Source organism: Pleurodeles waltl, chromosome 3_1, assembly GCF_031143425.1.
Source record: "Pleurodeles waltl isolate 20211129_DDA chromosome 3_1, aPleWal1.hap1.20221129, whole genome shotgun sequence".
NCBI lineage: Eukaryota > Metazoa > Chordata > Amphibia > Caudata > Salamandridae > Pleurodeles > Pleurodeles waltl.
The window spans coordinates 578,368,191-578,391,088 of NC_090440.1; the positions used below are offsets into that span (position 1 = coordinate 578,368,191).

Here is a 22,898-nt window from a genome sequence, read left to right on the forward strand (position 1 = left end):
TGTTTGGCCCTGCAGTCAAAGGGGTGCAGGTAAGAATTTAGTGTGTGAGATTGTGAGTATGTGTGAGTGTGTGTGTGCTTGTGTGTTCATTCCTATCCCTGTCCTTTTCCCTTGTAAAGCGAGGTCCAAAACCTATATTACGACCAGTGGACACTGAACTACATCCATGCCTAGGGTGTCCCCTGCATGGTAAATAGGCTTCCTCCCCTGACCCCCTCAGTGACGCCTGATGACGTTAGCACGCAAAAGCATGCTGAACTCAACAGAGGTCACCTCCCATCGTGCTGGAAGCATGCTTCCAGCACAATTGCGGAAGAGAAATGCTCAGCATTTCTCTTCCGTTCAGGAGGAGGGGGCCAGCAGAGACATGAAAGGAAAGGAAAGGCCTTTCCTTTCATGTCTCTGCAAGCATTCCCACTAGACACCAGGGATTTTTTTTTTTTAAATGAACATAAGGGGAGCGGCCCCTTGGGCAAGGGCGGCTCCCCAGGGGGCAGATAATGTTTAGGCCATTTCTGCCCCCCCGGGGCAGATCGGCCTAATATAATTAGGCTGATCTGCCCCCAAGAGGGACAGAAAACCCCCTAGACACCAGGGATTTTTTTTTTCTTTTATGTTTAAGAAGCGACCCCTTCAGCAAGGGTCGCTCCGTGGGGGGGCCAAATTGTTTCCAGGCCATTTCTGCCCCAAACCACAAGACACCAGGGTTTTTTTTTTATCATATACTAACGTATAAGGGGAGCACTAGGGAAGATTTTTTTTTTCAAAATAAGAGGGTGGGGGTATGGCCATACCCCCACCCCAAATAAATGGGACCAAAGTTGTTCTGCCCACCAGTGGGCAGATGGGGCAATTACCCCCCGATCCACACCCTGGGGGGGGCAGAAAGTCTACTATATGGCATGGAATTAAAAAAAAAATAGTGGGGTGGTGGCCACCAACCAGTATGGGCCTGGTTATGCCCCCACCCCAACTGAAGGGGGTAACCGTCTTTCAGCTCTCCTCCCGCACACTAAAACATCTTATCCCACGGCAAGCAAGAAGACATTTGATTATTTTCGGTTTTCGTTTTACATTTGGGCCATGAGAGCTTGGTAACTCTCAAGATCGTCCCACTTGGAATGGTGAGGGATGCACTTTTTTGACTTTGGGACGCTACCATGTAGAAAAATCCACAAGACCCAGACACAGCTGAAAACTAAACATAGGGTTGATTCCAGGGTGGTGTGCTTCACATGCACCCACACCATTTTCTTACCCACAATGCCCTGCAAACCTCCAACTTTGCTGGAAATCACACATTTTTCCCACATTTCTGTGATGGAACCTTCCGGAATCTGCAAGAATCCACATAATTCCTACCACTCAACATTGTCCTATCTATACCGATAAAAATTCTGCTGCACTTGTCAGCCTAAAAATGTTTTTTTTCGAATGTGAGGAGAAAGTGTTTTTTTAGCCAAATTTGAGGTTTGCAAAGGATTCTGGGTAACAGAACCTGGTGAGAGCCCCACAAGTCACCCCATCTTGGAGTCCCCTAGCTGTCTAGTTTTCAAAAATGTGCAGGTTTGGTAGGTTTACCTAGGTGCCGGCTGAGCTAGAGGCCAAAATCTACAGCTAGGCACTTTGCAAAAAACACATCAGAGTACAATTTAAAAATGTAATGTGTCCATGTTGCGTTTCCTGCTGCGAGCAGCAGGCCTACCCACGCAAGTGAGGTACCATTTTTATCGGGAGACTTGGGGGAATACAAAATAGCAAAACAAGAGTTATTCCCCCTTGTCTTTCTCTTCATTTTTTCCTTCCAAATGTAAGACAGTGTGTAAAAAAGACGTGTAATTGAGAAATGCCATGTAATTCACATGCTAGTATGGACATCCTGGAATTCAGAGATGTGCAATAACCACTGCTTCTCAACACCTTATCTTGTGCCCATTTTGGAAATACAAAGGTTTTCTTGATACCTATTTTTCACTCTTTATATTTCAGCAAATGAATTGCTGTATACCCGGTTTAGAATGAAAACCCATTGCAAGGTGCAGCTCATTTATTGGCTCCGAGTACCTAGGGTTCTTGATGAACCTACAAGACCTATATATCCCAGCAACCAGAAGTGTCCAGCAGACATAACGGTATATTGCTTTAAAAAATCTGACATCGCAGGAAAAAGTTACAGAGTAAAACATTGAGAAAAATTGTTGTTTTTTTCAACATTATTTCAATATTTTTTTTATTTCAGCTGTTATTTTCTGTAGGAAACCCTTGTAGGATCTACACAAATGACCCCTTGCTGAATTCAGAATTTTGTCTACTTTTCAGAAATGGTTAGCTGCCTGGGATCCAGCATTGCTTTCACACCCATTTCTGTCACTAAGTGGAAGGAGGCTGAAAGCACAAAAAATAGTAAAAATGGGGGTATATCCCAGTAAAATGCCAAAATTGTGTTGAAAAATGGGGTTTTCTGATTCAAGTCTGCCTGTCACGAGCCTTGTTCTGCAGCCCTTTGTTCCCATTTTTTGAAAAAAATTAAAATGTTGCTGTATTTTGGCTAATTTCTTGGTCTCCTTCAGGGAAACCCACAAAGTCAAGGTACCTCTAGAATCCTTAGAATGTTGGAAAAAAAGGTCGCAAATTTGGTGTGGGTAGCTTATGTGTACAAAATGTTATGAGGGCCTAAGCGTGAACTGCCCCAAATAGCCAAAAAAAAGGCTTGGCAGCTGAGGGGGAAAAGGCCTGGCAGCGAAGGGGTTAAGGCAATGCAGCAAAAAAAGCATCAACAAAAAACCATACCCTGCCATACAATAAGTTAGAAACACAGAACTATTGATCCATCTACCCCCAAACGTTTATAGCATCCCCCAATTTTTTTCAATTATAGTTCAATAATTTATAACTTCAGTTATATTTGATCAAAAGCACTAGGCAAAACCGCATGGGCTTGAAGTAGTCTGTGACATTGGCTTACACCCCTCATAGTTACAGGCAGGTTTGTGCAAAAGGTGTTGCACAAAATGAGACCTTCGTTTGACACCAACAAGCAAGACTGCTAGTCATGGTAAATGATAGGAATTTGTGAGAGCTTAGGATGGGTCTATTTGAGGCCTGTGGCCTGGCTGAGGACACCAGTTCTGTCGCCAGTTAGAGGAACCATAGCTTAGCAAGCAGCAACACGCTTCTAAAGTTCTAAGTAATGGTTTCATGTTTGCATCTAGGCTCCTGCTCTGCGAGAACATATCTGTTTGCAGCTGCTTGCATAGTGTCTCCCATTTGGATGCAATAGAGTTGTCCACTTCCATAAATATGGACATTCTCTACTCTTTCACATGCAGTAGACATCTTCCATGGAATCCTCAAGTATATGTATAACATTGCTTTGACCAGCATGCACTTCTCTGGATGGAAGCCTGCCATTTCTACTAGAAATGGAAAGTATTTACTTGCAAAAGTATTGTTCAGCATTACTACAAATGCAGATAAGTGTCAAACTTCATGTTATGAAACACTTAAGAGACTACCATATTTAAACTTACAGTAGAAAGCTAAATCACCTCAAGTGAACTTGTGCTTTTCAGCAATTAGATTGTACTTTTCAGGGATTATAGAAGCCCATGTAGAAGTGGCTGATATGCATTAAAAGAGAAGGTGACTGGACTTCTCACCAAGAGCAAATAGTAACAAATAACAAGGGGTGCCACTGTTAAGCAATTTGCAAAATGAAATGTGGATCAAGTAACAATGATTAGACCTCATTAGGATTTTAAAGACTGCTAAGCAAGGTGATTTTTGGATCTTATACTATGATCCCTATCAGAAATGAACTGCAGAATTGTGATTTGAAATCAATCACATTGAGCCACGTGTAGTGGCTAAAATATAATAAGCTATCAATTCCACTTCCAATATCCAATCTCTTGGCTGTGAATGGCAATTAGCACCCCCTCCACCTTCCTTTGACTACTCTGCTTTTCGCTGCTCCCTATCCCAGAAGCATACCATCCTGGGGGCCTCCTGGAACTGGAGAAGTCCACTAGATCATGGAACAAAGAAGTTAGTGCAATGTGGTCATCATACCCCTGCAGCTCGTTGTTAATTCTTGTTGGATAGCACGTCAGGCTGCATGGATTTGGTGGGTTTTAATTGCTTTAGGTTAGATGACGATCCATTGACATTCACCACACTACCTTCACAGTGTGGTGGACTTCAACGGGTCAACGACAGTACTGGAAAAGAAAATATTTCTGGAATAAACACTAGAAATATATTATTTTCCAAAATCAAAGTCAGCATGTGAGAGAAATGCTTCCCATAAGTCCAGAGTAGGATTTTTTGTTTTGCTGTATTGCACAGCATGCTATACACACTGATGTTACACAGCAGAGCAAATGCGAAAGCAGACCACACTAATAGAGACCGCAGGGACCTACAAATGTCCTATCACACACTGTTCCTACACTTCTCCCAATAGGAATAGTACCCTACTTGTGTGAATGAGCTATCACCTGTGAAAGAAGAGGCCCTGAAAAGCCCCTAAGATACAAGGAAACATCAGGATTTTGCATATTGTCCAATTATGATGATGTGGGTAGCTGCAGTATTTAGACCAGGGCTCATTTGGTACGCAGGAAAACCTGTTAGGCCCAGACATTTCTGAAAATAAGGTGGCTAGGATAGTCTGGGAAGGTGTAGCTTGCAAGGATACTAATTTTTTTCTTTTCACTGAATGCCTTGCAAATACCAAACTTTGGGTAAATCATAGATGTTCCTTGTATTTTTGTGAAGGAAAATCCCAAAATCTATGAGGTTCCACAAAATTCCTGTCACCCAGCATTTCCACAAATCTCCCTTTAAAAATGCTACCCCAAATGTTCAGCAGATATTGTGCATGTGGTACATTACTTCTATAGGACCTCATACCAGCAATTTATCTGCTATGACCATAAATTAGATAAAGGTAAAGCAGAATTTCAAAGGAGTCAATACATTTCAAAAAGCAGATTCGTACTACACAGACCTAAAATATTAGAATTTACAAAGCTCACAAAATGTCAGTTGATGTTCTGTGGAGATGTGTAGCAGGGCCAATTATAATGCACATGCTTTCAGCCTCAAATACCATGATTATGGTTTCCACAATATTTGGTTCAAATAGATGAATCCTCAGCATGTTGAGCCTGGCAAGATTATCTAGATATTAAACAATGTTTGAAAGATAGTCTATTATAGCAGCACTTTGTAACATGGCAGGCTGTATGGGATCATTTAATAGTTAGATTATTTGCCACCCTTCACAATAGGCACTTTAATCTAAAAAAAAAAAATGATCTTGTTCCTGTAATCAAAATAACGATCTCAAGAGCAGATGCATTATCTTGCCAGGCTATATTTTACAACAGGCCAGTGTAGCCTAATGCAATGTCAGTCAAATGTAAGTTGTACCTGACTTGTGATAACTCTGTCCCAACTCAATTGGCTAATCAAAGGACCATGTCATATTGCAATCTGAAGTTTTGTGATTAGACATTGCTTCTGAATGACCGGTAGGTTTAAGTAGTGACAACCACTTAAGTATCAGGAACAGAAAATTTCATGAATATTATTGGCTGAAGAACAGCATAACTCAATGTTCTATACAGCTGTGCTATCTCTTCATGCAGCAAATTATTGTTTGACAAACCATATGTCAAAGGTGAGAAGGGAGATCAGCTAATGCGCATTGAATTATTGGCATCTCAGCTGTGACAGTGAAATAGTGTTCATACTACCTTTCATATCAGCTCCTCACACGCAACACTGTGGCTTCCCACATTGGTCCATCATATCCCATCTGTTATTCAACATCTACCTAATCCACTCACCAAACCTGACTAAATCATTCAAACTCAGCTGCTACAAACATGTATTTGACACCCATATCATTTTTTTAAATTTATATTCTGGAATACCTCTTCTAATTAATGACTGCCTTCAGGCCATAAACAGATGGATGATGAATAATAATTTAAAGCTAAATATCTGACGGAGTTTATGCCCTGTGGATAAAAATACCAGTCTACTGCTGTATGACCTAAAGAACAAGAGGCCCCTACAACAATATCAAGAAAAGTCAGAAACCTAGTGGTAACCATGCATTGAGACCTATATTTGATACCACGTGTTAAAAATAAAAAAGAGTGCCTTCTACATAATGAAAACACTGTGCTGCAGTCCCCCATACTTTGGATACCAACTGAACCTGCAAGCCATCCTCACATTCATAATCTACAAACCTGATTATTCCGACAGCCTATACCTTGGTACACCTGCATTTATCATATTTGCTGAATTTGCCTAATAATACATCATCTGATGTACAGATTTTAACAAAACAAATTTTGTTTCTAACTCAAACAGATAAAAAAATGTCAAGAAATGCTGCAACGCATACTGAAGGGCAGTGGAAGGTCATTCACAAAGGTAGACTGGTCGCCTTTAAGTTACATAGAGCTGGTATTTGGACGTGGAACTAGTACAATAGGAGTGAAACCTTTGCCCAGCAGTACTAACGTGTAAAAATCACAAAATATTGAAGTGAGACCATCACAAAATATGCTGCAGTAAGTGGCATAATTTGTGCTTTCTTGCCACACAATTTAGTCAAAATTGCTGCATAACCCCCACACACCATACAATTCCAGTGGTTCTGTCTGTACCTAGCAAGATTGTCACATGTTTCACTTTACAAAATCCTCTCAGTACTCAAAGAAAGAAAATGAAACAACATCTTCACTAAAAAGAATAGACAGTAATTTGACATATTCAAACACTTAACCTGTCTTGGAGCACACAGCGAGTGAATCAAGATAAAAACAAAACGTAAAGGCATTTGTATTGCTCAATTGCCTTCTGAACTCCCGCACCTGTTTAACGTGCCAGCCGATTCGGTCATTTTATTTGGGGTAGGGGGAACAATAAATTTGGCCTGGCCAGGCCCTCGAATAACCCCCTGTGCCTCAAAATGTCTTACATTTCTCATCCAATTCCCATTTTATTTTGGGCCACTTGCAGTCAGTGAAACGTTTACTTTGGTAATACTTCTGCCACTTTCTTATGCGAATACAGCTGCCACTCCCCTCAGCTACACTTGATGTTGAAAACTTTTGAATCAACATTTTCACACCTTTTAAGCTGATCTGTATATAGCTACTCTCTTTGCCACAGGTTGTTGTTCCACTCATTTGGACGCAGGCCGGATATTCAACCGCATACACTTCTAGTCCCGGGTACGTCTCTCTTCCACACTTAGTGGTCCTGATCCACGGAATGTCATCACCGAACCACATTCTGAGGAAGATAATGCGCCACCAACATGCACATGCAAATCTAACTCACCCCACGTTCAGCTACAGATAGTGCCCCTTCCTTTCACAAACTCACTCCTCTCTACCTCTCATCAGTCACTCTCAGTCATACTTACCCCCTCTGCTCAAAATACACCAGTACTTTTCGCTGGTCACAGTTCTAACTTCTTGCAGCACAGACTTGACCTGCACCACTAGTGAGACTTAAAGTGGCCTCTCTCCTACTGCCCCTTTTGCCAGCCTTCTGCCCAGTGTTCCATGCTCATTTCTTCATTTGGACGGGCTAAAAGCCAGTATCTTAATGTTCACGTGCACTAAGCTTTATCTTGCACAGCAGCATTTTATCCCATCGACACTTGTGATCCGATCTTTATAGAAATGTGCTGTTCCTGTCTGGAAATCCAGCAGCATTTGGTGACATCCTTAAAGCGAACAACAAACTATAACACAAATCATCATAACACAACTAATACATAACAGGGCAAAACAAAACAGTCAAAACAAAATGCAACACAATAACGCAGCAAAAAAGCACCACAGCTCCAAAAAACATCACATCACCACTACAACAAATGCAACATAAAAAAATGCACATTCTTGTCACACATTACCACCCCCAGAATTCTGCTTTCAAAAAAAGGGGGTAAAAGATGTTCGTACCAAGCACTGTCTTACTTACCACCAAGAGCGCGTAAAGCGTCATTCAAAAATGTTTTGTCTGGATGTTGCTTTCTTACTCGCATCCTCCAAGGAGAAACCGGGTGGGGTGTTTGCTACAATTCACTTTTAGTCTCACATAAACGACGAGTGGCTTGAGTAATTGATTTCACCTTCTACATTACATGGCTAACTCAAAATGCAGTGGGTATGTTGCACTTTGTCCAATACAACACTGGTTATCAGCAAGAAGCTGGTACCCATTGGCATATGCCACATTGTCTCCCAAGCACTGCATTCATTTACTGCCAGCATTTGTGGGTCTGTCTCTCAGTTCACCTCAAGCGCTTCTAAATAAAATGACGTTTGTACAGACATGTCTTGGCAACAAAAATACTAATTTCAGACGTACATTTAATTGATAGAGAGTCACAATAATTTTAAGTCATATTTACATCAATGAAACAAGGGGCGAAGCTTGAGATGAATGGCCGCCAGGGGTTAATTATAGGCCATGCATCAGAGCACAGATGTAATGAGGCCCTGCTTTCTTTTATCCGCCGATCTGTTTTCTTTTGGTGCCCCCCTCTGTAATTAACGATGAAAAGGTGAAATGGGACTTTAGGTTTAAAAATCGCTACTGCGCTTCAAAGAGGTCTAGGCTGACAGCAGTACCCCGTGAGGAAATCGGATTAACGCAGAAAAAGCAATGTCTACTAAAACTTCACGGGGACTTTTGTGAGAGGAAGGATTTTAAATTGTGAGGGTTTCCAGTGAGATTTGTTCATAAAGCACATTCCAAAGCAAGTGCCCCACGCGGAACGTTTCTGTGGTAACAGACGTCTGTGGTGAGGCTGTAAGTATAGCAGTGCAGTGGGCGGAGTCAGGACGAAATCAGAACATAAACAAGCATTTGCAATGCAATAGGTCTCTCGCGTTTGCTCCAGTTAGAGCTATTAGTGTTGTAAATTTCTAACTGGAACTTTCTTGCCACACAAACTAAAAATAAAAAGTAAAAAAGTTGATGTAAGCTAGCCGATTCAAAGCGCTGCTGTGAGTGTGAAGGATAGAGACAAAAGGAAAAATAAGTTCGCTCGCAGTCAAAGCTATCAGCAATAGTGAAATTATCCATGTAACAGGGTCGATGGGCAAGGTGGTAACAAAACCATCCCAAAGAGGGACAAATGTAAAGCAGTTACAAAAGAAAACAAAGGATTTTTGAAAGGCAAGTCCATGAACGAATGATAGTGATGGAGTGCGGTGGGTGTGGTTAAAATCCCAGATGCATACCAAGATATCAGAAAAGCAGTGCTTGCGCGCTGCTATGCCCTACCTGAAAACATGGTGTGATGGGGTGGTGCGGCAACATGCTTTTGAGACAGTACTAGACACCACACTCTAAAGCTATTTTTTCTCTTTTGCGTGTTGACATTGCTCGTTTATTTGCATAGACAAATAAAGCAATTTACATATATCCAATCTATATCAACTGACAAGTCAAGTTTTAGTGTTTCTGGTTAACAAAACATTATCACAACACTGACAAAAAAGTGTTAAAACAATGGCAAACACCTCACATCAGTGTGTTGACCTTTGAAGAGGACAGAAAATTCTAACATATGCATCGCATTAGCACTTCCTCGTTTTAAAGTATTGATATATTTTAAGGGTAAAAAAGCTGGGCCTAGAAATTTCACGACCCTGGCAAAGAACACATTAGTCTATCCTTCAAAGTAGAGTTTGAAAGCCTTATTTGCTACACGGATCCCATCATTTTGAAACAGTACCTGGGATTTAGACCAGAACATATGCACATAAAGAGGCCAAGTTAGTCACACTTAAAATAGTAACGTTTATAAGCCTTAATAATAAAAAAACCGAAACATGAGGTATTTTTGACCAGGGGAGGTGAGAAGCCAAATATTGCTGGGAAGCCAGCATGACAACATGTTCACCATACGTACGAGTTACGGTCCTTCCGTTTCAGCATATCTTGGCTGAACAAACTATTCTGGAAAGTTCCATCCAGGATTTTTTTCAAATGTAATGATGCTAGTTTTGACATCTTCCCATATCCTGTCAAGCCCAAACATTGATAAAGTTATATTAAATAAAGTAAATATGCCAGGAGTTTCCCCAGTAAGTCCCCCCGAGCTCTCCGCCCACATCAGTTCACTAAGGGACTCTTAAACGGTGGGTGAATTGGTATCAGAGCGTGGTTACTAACAGGGGAATTCTAGGAAGCAATACCATGGATAAACTGGACGAGATCCTACCCAGGAGGATGAAGGATCAACAGACTCTTTAAAAAAAAAAGAAAAAAAAAAAGCAATTGTCATTATGAGACAGGTAGAAGCTACATTTCCATATTTGCGCAGTTATACAAGTATTAGCCACACAAGGGAGAGGTTTCATTTCGAATGAAAAAAATATTTTACCTTATCTGACTGACCTGACCTATGTATTGTCCTTTTGACCTTTTATCAAGTCTTCTTTATTTTCTGAGCTTATAACCTGCAGAATTCGTAGTACTTCCTAACAAAGCACAATTCCAGCTTAGCAAAATAAACTTTGGAACATATTAGTCCAGTGTTTTACGCCTAATCCCAATGGTTAACCAGCCAGATAATGCAATGGTGTTGGATTTAGCTCACTTAGTGTGATTCACAACACTCCGGTGACAAGCAGGTGACTTTTCTGCAAGCATCTCAATGACCCCACCCTCTTTTCTACATTAGCAGGTATAGGGTACTCTAAAGTGCATGCTGAAAGTGGGGAAGCAGAGGTAAGCTGAATGTCACAGAAAGGAAGAAAAAGTGCTATCATGCTCAAAGTCTAGGCCGTATTGGAACACAGGAATGTTGGGAGCTCCATTGAAAACAATCAAGTGCTCCGGGCTTCTAATGGCTGGTAGACACCCAAAGCTCCAACCTTCCAATGTTGCTGTTCACAGCTGTTGCTGTGAATAAAGGTCCCTTCGGGCTCCATGAGGCCTTTGTTTTATTAGAACATTCTGTCCTCTAGCATGGAATGTTCTAATATCCTTATAGCCCTCTGTAGCTGGGCTATACCAGCATTAAAGTCCCAAAATCTAATGCTATAGGGACCTACGTCATTTTTAGTGTTGGCAACTGTATCTTCTTTCCTGTATATTTTGGTAGGTGAATGTTGTAACAAGAGTGAGGATCTGGTTCTCCCTCATCTGGAGTGCTTAGATGGCATAAGATACGGTAAGTATGTACACTGGTGGTGAACACAACAATATTCTAATTAGCAACACTTTAAACTATTTCTATTTAGTGATGTCTCCACTTATTTGATTGGAAGAGCAAAATGGAAACTTAAACAACTATTAAATGGCAGTTTGGGAAAACATTCAACGTCACGCCAACTTGATGGTGCTTAGGTTAAAATATATTAAATGCATAAAATTGGTACTCAATGCACTTTGTAAAATAAACTATGAGTGAAATGGAAAACTAAAGACAACATTAAAATCAGTATTCACTTTTGTGTGGATTGTTTCAATAATCACTACTGCGCCCTTGTGGTTGCTTTCTCTTAGTATCACGAGCAACATAGCTTTTCAGAATTCTGTGGTATAAATACACACTAGAAAACTAGGCTGCTCCTTCATTTAAAATTTTCTGTTAATGACTTTGAACTGTGGTGTTGTACAAACTGTGGTTTTACTAACATACCTTCTCATGTTGAGAGAGTTATATAATCACACTATATGTTTGCTAAAATGGTTTAATATAAATAGTAAATAGCCTTTTGCATTAGGCTATGAATATATTTTTATTTGGTGGGGGGCTCAAACAAATGTACACATCTAGGACAGACATTCTTCTCTTTAAAAGGCACTTCTCTGGTTCAATGATTTGCCAGCATCTCCTCCAGACTTAGGCAACTATTTTGCAACTGCTTCTCCTTACACATCCTTCTCTTCATTATCGAATGATCTACTGCCAGTACTTTGAAAATTCCAGCCACTGTCACTGCATCACCTCTCTTTCAGCATTCCGACCAATCAATGGTGATATACCATCGAGTAAAGGACAGAGAAGACATAGAAGCATTTGGAAAACCAAGGAGAAGGGCATTGCCATAAGTGATGCAGAACGAGATTAATATTTGAACCATAAACCTGCAATCTTCTACTGTCATTAGGAGTCTGATCTTCCATAAGAGGTGAAGATGGTACTGTGTTTCTGGTGCTATCAGTATCTCCGTGGGTTGTCACTACAAGAAGAGAGTGTTTGGTATTCACAAGTACCAGTAGCGGGCTTTTCCAAGCAGACAGTTGTCATATGCTGGACATTTTGGAAGTCTGAGAAAAACAATAGTTGAGAATAGAGTGGAACTCCACTCAGCTGGGCTCTTACTAGCAAGCATAGCCCGTAGCCACAAAACCACAGCCGGGGGCCATGCCTTCTTTTATCTCTCCCCCAAAGCATGTAACGACCTCGCTCACCACATTAGAGTTGCCTCTTTGCTTCTCGAGTTCCGCAAGAAGCTGAAAGCCTGGAACTTTGACTAAACCTCTCCAGGTGTCAGCATCCTGCCAGTCTGCTAAAGCGCCTGGATACCCTTATTGATGACTAGCATGCTATACAAATAGCTTTACCATAACTGTTCTTGCTATGGCTGTGAAGATTCTTCATAACAAGATGGAGAGACTCAGGAAAAGGTATATAGCAGACAGGTACAGGAGAATCAGTAGGGGAGTGGCTTCCAATCTTTTTTTCATGGAGAAGCAGCTATGAGACAATGTTGGGCGGTGTATATGCTGTTTATGTGGAAGAGTGGAGACTGCATTTACCCTGTAGATTATCGTTTTCAGGTGTTAGTGCAGCTGACTACATGCAACCTCTGAGAACTGTATGCAATACTGGAATATTGATTAGGCATATAATGCTACAAATGTTGAATTATTGAAAAAAGTGTGTTTGGGGATGTAAGAATACAAAAAAGAGGACCTAAAAGGCGATAAAGTGGCAGAGATGCTGTGTAGCATACGTCTTGATGAGATATGACAAACATGCACCTCTAACAAGTGGCTGAATTTTAATTCAAAATAACGTGGTGGATATTGCCCTCAGTGGACATGGAGAAGAAGAACAAGAATGGTTTGTTGATGTTTCATCACTGTGTCTAAATAGTCAGTAAAACGTCTTCTTCAATGTCCTGGCTATTTCGTTTATTAATTGAGTGTTTGTAATCCTTCATGTTCCATGCAAAAATAAATATATGTTCAGTTTCCTTTTCTCCAGGTGCTCTTGAGAGAAGCAGCCAATTAACCTGTGCGTGTAGACAGCAGGCAGGTTACACTTGCTCACTGTCATCATTTTATCAGTGCAGTCTATCAGAACAGTTTATATGTGGGTCATAAATCAGTGAGAGGCAGAACACACGAGTAAGACACAGGTAGGAGAGAGAACAGGTAGGTTTCAGGCTGGCTGTACTGAGCATGAGGTTGTCAGCTGTGCCCGGCCAGTGAGACCATAATAAAAAGCAGCACCTTGCTGTAAGTGTGATGTGCAATACGAAAAATTCGTAAAATGGCCACGTGCATGCTTGACTGACCCGATGTTTAGTTTCATGGGCGTTTTATGCTACTTTCTGTTGTGACAAATGTAGATTTTTAGTTTATATTTGCAGAACAATTTCTAGAGATTTTTCAAGAGATTTCACTGAGATAAGTTTCGATCGAAGGTATTGACAGGGATACTAAATCGAACCTCTGCATTGCTAATTTGGCTGTTTACAACAACCGAGATGGCATTAAATTAGGTAATAGGGTGATGAGTGCTGTTGAGTGAGTTCGACCTGGTCCTTGGTACGGTTTCATTTTAGAAATGGCTAAACTAACCGAACTGAAATGAGATAACCATCCACCGGACCAAGCAGCTTTCATTGTGTAGTTTAGGGCTAGTGTGTGTGAAAAAGGTGATGGCTAGTATGTGTGAATTATATTTTTTGTAGCAATGTGCAATATGTCCAATACATTTTCAAACAGCGCTGCAGCATGTGACTTACTGCGAAATATGGGTGATTGGCGTCAGCAGAGTTTCCCCCTCCATATCCAGCTCGTCTGCAAAACTGTTGGTTCTTATGAAGGGCGATGAGCTCACATCTAAAAATCCTGGCCTCTTTGTTACTGCGGAGAGAAGTAGATGCAGATGTGAGCTTAACACATGATGCAAAATGTCATGTCTATCAAGTAAAACAAGTGACTCTAGATGTGTGAGATTAATGTTCAAGCACGCTAAAACTGCAACGAGCCATCCCGACAATGCCGATGCACAGCATTTTTAAATGATCCGAGTCATGGCCATAATAATTTCATGGGATGAAAATCTTGACAAATCCAGAACGCATTGGATATGTCAGTGAATCATAAGGCAATCGTGACACCTAAAAAGAAGGTGGCAGCTGCATGAACATAGCTCCAATGGAGTGCTTGAAAGTACACACTGAGACTAGTAATAAAGTGTATCCCCAAAGCAGTAATCGATACATAACCGATAATCAGCCTCCATTCGAACTGCCAGGGAATGGCCATTAATGAAAGCCCTATGGCGACTCATTGCAGGCTTTCAGAAAGGTATCCAGGTATGAAGCTGGATGCAAAAACCTACAGAAAGTTAAATGAGATATACCTTTGTTAGCGCGTCAGACCTTAATAAGTAAACTTACAAGGAGAACCCAATAGGTCGCTGAACCTTTTGACTTGCTAGGAGGTTTCCGTACAAGCAGATTAATAATCAATAACAATCAGTAACATTAGTAGTCAATAAGAGTCAGTAATTGTCACCCACAGTGATCTTGCAGTCATGAATAACCACACTTTCATGTAAAAGTTAGAATGTTTATTTCCCTATATTAACAAAGATAAAGTCACGTAAATTAATCTCAAAATCAAATGGTAACCATACAGAAACAACACTGGCTGTCAAAGCCAGCAAAAGAATCGCAATCTAATCAAAGCCTGAGCTACTACAAATTCTAGAGTTATAGTGCAAATTAATAGTAAGAATAACTGCGCAAACGTTATTGGATACATTTAGATTCAGCAAAGAAAAGACATCAAATGTTATTAAATGTAACAAACTTCATCAGTGAGAACCCTAACTAACATCAGATTAGACTAGCATGTTTGGGCTTCATGCAAAGCAATTTAGTGAACTCAGATTTGGAAAAGCATCTAACTAAGGCACTTTTCAAATTAGCGGTTGGTACCTAGAAACAAAAGCAAATAGACAATAGCAAACAACATCATAGTCAATATACCTATCCTCAGTTTGGATCAGCAAGCGGTGACACACGGGACATCAGTTCGGTCAGCTAGGCATTAAGGTTCAGCAGCAAAGTTCAGAAAAGGCAAAGTTTCTTTAAACAATAAATTTAAGCACGTCTCTTCTCAAGATGGTCAAGAAAGTAATGGCGGTACGGAAAATGGGCAAATGCGCGGTCTTCCCTCTGTGCAGTCTGGCTAAGTTAGATTTCCTAAAACTACTTCACATGTTTGCATTTAGTCCAAAGAAACAAAAACTTCAAATCTACAATTCTTGAAGTACATGGTTCACATGTTGATGTTTGGCTCCTCTTGTCTCGCTCCCGTTATTTGGCTCGTCAGGTATCAATATTGTTGTAGCTTATGCTCCAGTCAGTATGGTCATTGTTCTCTCCTGAGAAAGCCAGTCTTACACACATTAAACACTGTGCATTGACAAATACATCATTCCTAGCAAGCGGTTCTCATGAGAAAAGACTCCAGCTGCAAGCATTTGGTCAGCACAGTGGAAAATCACAATTTAATTCTCTAAGCATCCATTTTAAAAGTCGAACAGGTAGGGCACTAAGGAGGACAGGTACTTAATATACCCACCCTCATGACATCCCTTTTTAATCATACCACCCCTGTGAGACATATTAAACTAGTAATATCATCTGGGAGATTTTTAATTTACCAAGACCCCACCACTCCTATCCTTTGCTAGCATCCGCATCTCTGATACCAATAGTGCTCCCACGTTTTCCGTTGGTCGCAACACGCCTCGTTCTGCAGCAGAACGTGAAGAAACCCAATGATGAAGCATGCCACCAAGGTGTAACCCTGGTGGGTGAGGGTTTTTCTAACAAAAAAACATTTTTTTCGGTGGAAGTTTTTCCCCTCTAGGTTGGGTCTCTAAATACGTTTACATTTTAAATACACAGCACCCTTCCAATGGGACTTCCTCGGGTCTACCTAGGGTTGACCTACAGGTAATAAAAGGGAAGGTTTGGGCCTGGCAAGTGGGTGCATTTGCCAGGTCGACATGCCAGTTTAGAACTGCACACACAGACACTGCAATGGCAGGCCCGAGACCTGCCTTCAGGGCTACTTATGCGGGTGTCACAGTCAGTGCTGCAGGCCCACTAGGAGAATTTGATTTACAGGCTCAGGGCACACATAGAGCACTTTCCTAGGGACTTAGAAGTAAATCGCATATGCAGACATGGAGAAACCAATCACCAATACAATTTAGCATTGGTTAGCAGTGGTACAGTCCTGAGGTCAACAAAAACAGATTAGAAAAAATAGGAAGACCGAGGCAAAAAGGCTGGGGATAACCTTGCACAAAGGGCCAGGTTCAACACATTTCAATTAAACACATGACTATTCATTTGTGTTTATCAAGAATTTATCATACTATGTAAATGTAAGCATACAGAAATCAGGAAGAAAGAGATGAAATGCAATAGGTACATGCTGCCTAAGCTGAGTAGGGATCCTTTTTCTTGATATTTTTTCCTCCTTTTCCATTTTAAGTTTATGTAGAGTGCACTGGTGGGTTTCTATATTGTCATAAGGACTCTCATACTCCGACGAGACTGATCAGTTTGGGACGGCAGCACCTTTGCATTGTTGGTGACTGAGTCACTCCCACACCAGTTGGCACCTATTGGCACAACCCTCCCAGCTCACTAGCAGCACCTCACCAAAGCACAACCAGTGATTTGTGGCACCCTTGAATGGAGCTCTGAAAATCCCTCAGGGAGAACAATGGTGAAACAAGCCTTACTCTTTTCTCTCCACATAAGAGTCTCTTACACTCACAAAGGCAGGAAAAGAGATGCAGGACAGTTTCCAATACCTTTATTGAAAAGACTGCAATCTATGATAAAATGCATGAACTGCAATGATTAGGGTAATCAGGATCGTGAAAATTAGAGATGTAAGTATGAACAACCCCAACTTATTGTCAAGACATGAGTATACAATTTCTAGCTAAAAGCCTAATATCTAGCCTCTGAACGAGAGCATGGCGATGTAAGCCAAATCTGTCCATGCAGTGTCCATGAGAAGAACACCCCACCCCCTTTACCGTGGTACAAGGTCAGGCCACCAATCCCCGATCAGGATCCATGGAGACACAAAGGCTGCGGTCTACAGAAAAAAGGCATGGAGCAATGGATGGTTATTCTGGCTGGAACCCCCTCTAATGCCCTTTGTCATACAAGTTGTTTTTATTGGGGACATGTTTATGCTCATGTACAGAAGCCTAAGTGCTGGACTGTTTACGGAGTCTTTGGGCTGGCAAAACAAAATATTATTCTGTGTGCCTTGCATTCTGTTATTCTCATACAGAGGAAAATAACATGATGTAAAGTATGTCATTCATGGCACTGATAATGAGGATTTTGCAGAATAGTAGTTGATAATGCAGTTAAAACAATGCCACTAAAAGAAGCAATATTAAAATGAATAAAAATGAATACAGAGCATAACAACTAGGTAAAATGGCACAGTTCATAAGCTTAAGCTAAGCTATCACTGTGCCCAAGTGACTAACTAAAATGGACCCATCACAATATACATCTATATATGGGTAAGTCTTCCTATTGAATATTTGCTAGTGATTTAAACTGTGATATTTGACAGAAAAGAGGTTTAACTGTAAATTATGTCTCGTAGTACACAGTGCTGAATTCATTCACATGCTATTTAGATTCCCTAAACAGTGCTGGCAAAAACAAACTCTTTCACAATGACAGTGCCGCACTTCGGCCATTAATCAGCACACCTGACAAGCTCAGCCTTGAAGACTCTTCCTTGATTCAAGCTTCTCCAAAAGAATCCTCCCTAGTGAATGAAGATAAATATTGTAAACGCTGAACCCTATCAGCTAAAAGTTCCACTGTGCCACACTGCACTTTTTTATGTAGGTCTTCTTAAACCTATTCTTAAGTGTCAATGTACTGTAAAAGAAAATCATATTTTAGAATTGATGCTTTTAATTTCCTTGCAAAGTGCTTTGCATTTCAAATGTATCTATAATAAAACACATTTAATAATTAACAGAATGGCACCCAAAATGCATCTAAACAGTACTAAATCAATGAATAAATTCAGTATTGAAAAATACATAGAGAGTAACATGTGCAATATGGTCCTAGGAATCTCTGGATTCATGTTACATCTACAAAGCACTTGGCATTCAGCCTCACGGTTTGCAAATGTCATCAGAGATCCTCACTGGCAACATAGGCCCATATTAGGTCCACATTACACAATATATATTTTTTATTTTTTTAATTATGAATTTTAACTTGTAACATCAATGTGAACCTGGCATACATATGTGTTTTAGGAATTCCAAATCACACTTACATCAATGTGGCCCTCCTGCTAAGTGGAGTGCTTCACAATAAAGTGTGCTCCATTACATGTGTTGAAGTTTTGATGTTATAAGTTACAATAAAAAGTTTATAAAATTAAAAAAAGCTTAAGAAAAATAGAGCCAATGGGAACTAAAAAGGGAAGAAAATAAAATATAACATGAATGAAGGCACAGCAAAACACAAAATCAATCAGGAGGGAAAGGTGTTATGCTAGATCACCCATCTAGGCTAACCGCATGTTGAATGTAGTGCTGTGATGGTTCAATGTTCCTCCATTGTACCCCTCTAGGATCCTTATGCTGGGCACACAGTGGCGGGAGGGAGCAGGGAGTCTCAGTGTTGTTTTGAGAACTGTTGGTGTGGTGTAATTTATTAGGAATGTAGAGGGGAAGGATGCAGAGAAAGAGATCCTTAGATCCAACTAATAAGAGTGGCAATACATATACATAAATTGACAGACCTAACCCATGATTGATTTTAGCCTTAGGTAATTGGCAAAAAGTCATGGCATTAATGGCCTTTATATCAAAAGGGCTTCTACAGGTTCTAGAAGAAACTATTGCTGGCCTAATCTTTTCATTGGAGACCCATATTCCCATTTGCAGGTTCCATCTCTCTGAAACACACTGATCACCTTTGGTGGTAACATCAAGACTGGAAAGCACTATGAGGGTAGTTGGCATACAATAAATATTTCCTCCAAAATAATACACATTAACTCTGGCTGACACCTTGCGCAGATGGGCGGCATTCACTTGGTAGAAGCAGAACAGAAGCTGTTCCCAGTGGTAACCTTGAATGTACCACTCTTGACTCTCCTATATGGGGTGATCGCAAGGCAGTCTTAGCCCTAGTGGATCACTCAACCAAACTTAGGACCCTGTGCAAGAATTATCCAAAATCTAGGACATTAAGACATTTGGCATAGAAGTTCTCTGATGACATAGTTTACCCATATTTTTCTTATGTTATAATTTGCCTCTCATGTCTGTTATGCAAGGGATATTAAGTTATTTGATTAATGATGTAATGATTCAACAGGATTTTTGTTTATTCCATCGTTAACTGGTTCACAATATAGCTTTTTTCTTTTTTTACCTTAGCTATCACTGCCCCCTTAGTGGACACAGAAAATGCATTTGACCTTGTCCAGTGGGATAATCTTTGGAAGGTCTTGTACTGATTTGGGGGGTCGGGAAAATCTGATTAGTAGTGATCAGGCCTTTAATTTGCCATCTGTTGACTAAAATAACAATTTATGAACAAATGAGTAAGCATTGATAGCCAGCTTGTGAGCCCACGCTGTTTTGCCAGCTCCGATCATATATGGTTGCCCTTAAAAGGGCTACTACATGCTGATGATCTTTTGATGCTGATTTTTCCATCTCATGCTCTCAGGTTCTGCAGATGCTCAAGATGTTTGTGATCTTCCATGGCTATAAAATCAGCAACACCAAAACTAAGATTAAGATGTTGCATGCACCACATCTTTGATCCCACCGGTCAAGTATCTGAGAGTAGTTATTCTTGACAATCTTGGCAATATATTTAATCTAAATTACATATGTAAGTAGTCAGAGCTAAAGAAACTTTTCAAACAGAAACAAATCATATAATTCTTCATATGTAACAAAATAATGATGACAAAATTATTACCCTTTGTGAAATTCAATTTTAATTTCAACATTATGTGGTTTATGTTCCGTTCAGTTTCATAAAAACCTAGAATCCTGGAAGGATACTTTTTTCTGATCAAGCAGAATATGCTGAGTCTCCAGAAAAAAGCTGTCTCACAAACTTGAAAAAATAGGCCTCTCTCTCGTCATGACTTTAGACACTACTTTTATGTTTCTATACTATCATGTTGCTATACTCCATCATATTCCATTTCTTCTTGCTTCAATAAGGCATCTATTATTCAGTTTTTTTTCTGATGCTATAATTTCATCCTGAAGTATACAAAAAAGTGACTGATAGAATGCTTGAATTATTCTTATCCACTGGTAATTACTTGTGCCACACACTAGCCCATTGTCATTTTGCACACCATACCACCTCAGTTTGGATGATATGCAAATCAGTTTAGGCCTTTCTTCAATGAGAACAGTCCAGCCCAAAATGCCAGGCCCTCCCAAAACCAGAACACAAGCAACCAAGGATCAGTTTTGCCCATGTTATGGCTCATCAGCCAGGTTTATCCTGGTTCCAGTGGCACAGTGTGTGCTGGATCCATGGCTTTGCAAGTCCGGCACACTTAAGACATCACACTGAAGTCTCCAAACAAGTGATGGATGTAACGCTTGATATAATTTCAGCCACTCGTAGTTACTTGGGTCGCATACCAGTCCATTGTTATTTTGCACACCATGTTGCCTCAATTTAGACCCAACCATATGCAAATCGGTCTTGACCCTCCTCCCATAGGAACAGTTCAGAACAAACTGCCAGGCCAAATCCTCATTGAACTGGAACACAAGCAACCCAAGACCTCTTTCCCTTTTATTACAGCTCATCAGTCAGGTATAGCTTGGTTCCAGTTGCATAGTGTGCACAGGACCCACGTCTGAGATGAGAAGGTGAAGAAGTTAGAGGAACTATATTGGCTTCTCCTATAGGTCTGCATCATCTTCAAGACAGTGAGAAACAACATTCCCTATAGATGTGGCTGAGAAACTTCTCTCCTCAGGCAAAGAGCGCCACTTCAGGAGCAAAGCTAGTGCTATACTGAAGCTGAAATACTGTATGAAGAAAACATGAAAGCCAAGCTTTCTTCATCTATGCTCTCACAATCTGGAACACCATTCCCATCAATATCTAAACTGCTCCCACGATCATGCACTTTAGAAAGACACGTCTCTCAACCACATTACCTCACCAAACAAAAAAGACCTACATCTTGCTGACCTACTTGAAATCAATCTTGAATCGCACATCAAGGCTTTCAGCCACCGTTCATAGCTATGCTGGTTCCCAAATAGATTTGTTTTTATACAAACTATGGACAAAGATGTGGAGATTTACACAACTAAATTCAATAATTCATATGCTTCAACAAAAAATACACACACAAGCACATCCAGAATAACTAATAACTGTAAACTAGGACTTACACAAACAAGGATCAATTTGAAATAGAATGTTTATAACAGGGATATTTCAATCAATTGAATAAAGTAAAAAACATACATGGCTCCATTTTGATTTACATTTCAAAAATATTCTATGAACCTGTTGCAATTACAGTTCGTGGAACGTCGACCTTCACATGTTTATCCCCCAGTGTTTAAAAACTATAAATCAGGTGGATCAATTCTAAAATAACCCGTATTACATGGGTTGCTCCTCACAAAACCTTGTCCCATGGCAACAAGCATAATGTTGCATGCAATGGTATAACGGTCTCTTCAGCAACTTAACCTGCATTTTATTCAATTTCTTGTTTGTTTAAATATGCATTTTAGAACATTTTAATCCATTGTACTTGGAAATAGTATTACATTATAGTGTAGTCCACCGGTACGAGTGCTAGGATGAAGATATAACGATGACAACATTTAGAATAATAATCAAATACTGAGGAATCAAGGTGACGCATTAGATGGCATTCAAGGCATGGAATGGCGTAGAGATTAAAACGGGCAAGCTGTCATAGAAAAGGAACAAATGAACAGGCTTTATTCGAGCTTCCATCTTTAATGGAAGATGAAATGAATGGGTAAAAAGGCACGTGCAAAAGGAGAGATAGGTAAATGTGAAAGAGAGCATGGAAAAAGTACAGATACAAAAATAAGTTGCATGTGAGGTGAGATGCCAAGAGGATGACAGTGTAGGAAAGTAAATACATTTAAAACAAAATACAGTAGTAAATGGTTGAGTGGTAGGAAAAAATAGAGCAGCCAGGTGAGAACAGAAAAGTGGAAAGACAGCATTTGATTAGAGAGAAAACAGCAGCGACAACTGATTGACGTGGAGTGATAAGGTGAAGAAAGACCAGCAATAAAATAAGCACATTTTTTTCTCAAAAGAAGATCACAAAGAGTGCGGGTAAAGATCCGTGAAAGAAAAGGATCTTAGGAGTGGAAAAAGTGATTGATATAATTCAGAATATCATTCAAAACTGAATGAGAAGAAAGCATCACATGGTGATTTAATGCAAAGAGTCTGAAAAAGTTAGGAAAGGGCAAAGGAAAGAGAAAGGAAGCAATACGAGTTATAACGCGTGCATAACCATTT

The 22,898-nt window shown here is 40.2% G+C and overlaps 1 protein-coding gene across 1 annotated transcript in view; it reads right to left on the minus strand.

Moving 5' to 3' along the window:
• The window catches only part of KCNQ1 (potassium voltage-gated channel subfamily Q member 1), a 743,603-nt gene that overhangs the window by 228,242 nt on the left and 492,463 nt on the right, over positions 1–22,898 (minus strand). The window contains exon 11 of the mRNA XM_069223021.1: positions 14,037–14,157. Within this exon, the coding sequence (XP_069079122.1) occupies positions 14,037–14,157 (121 nt within the window). The remainder of the gene's footprint in view (positions 1–14,036; positions 14,158–22,898) is intronic.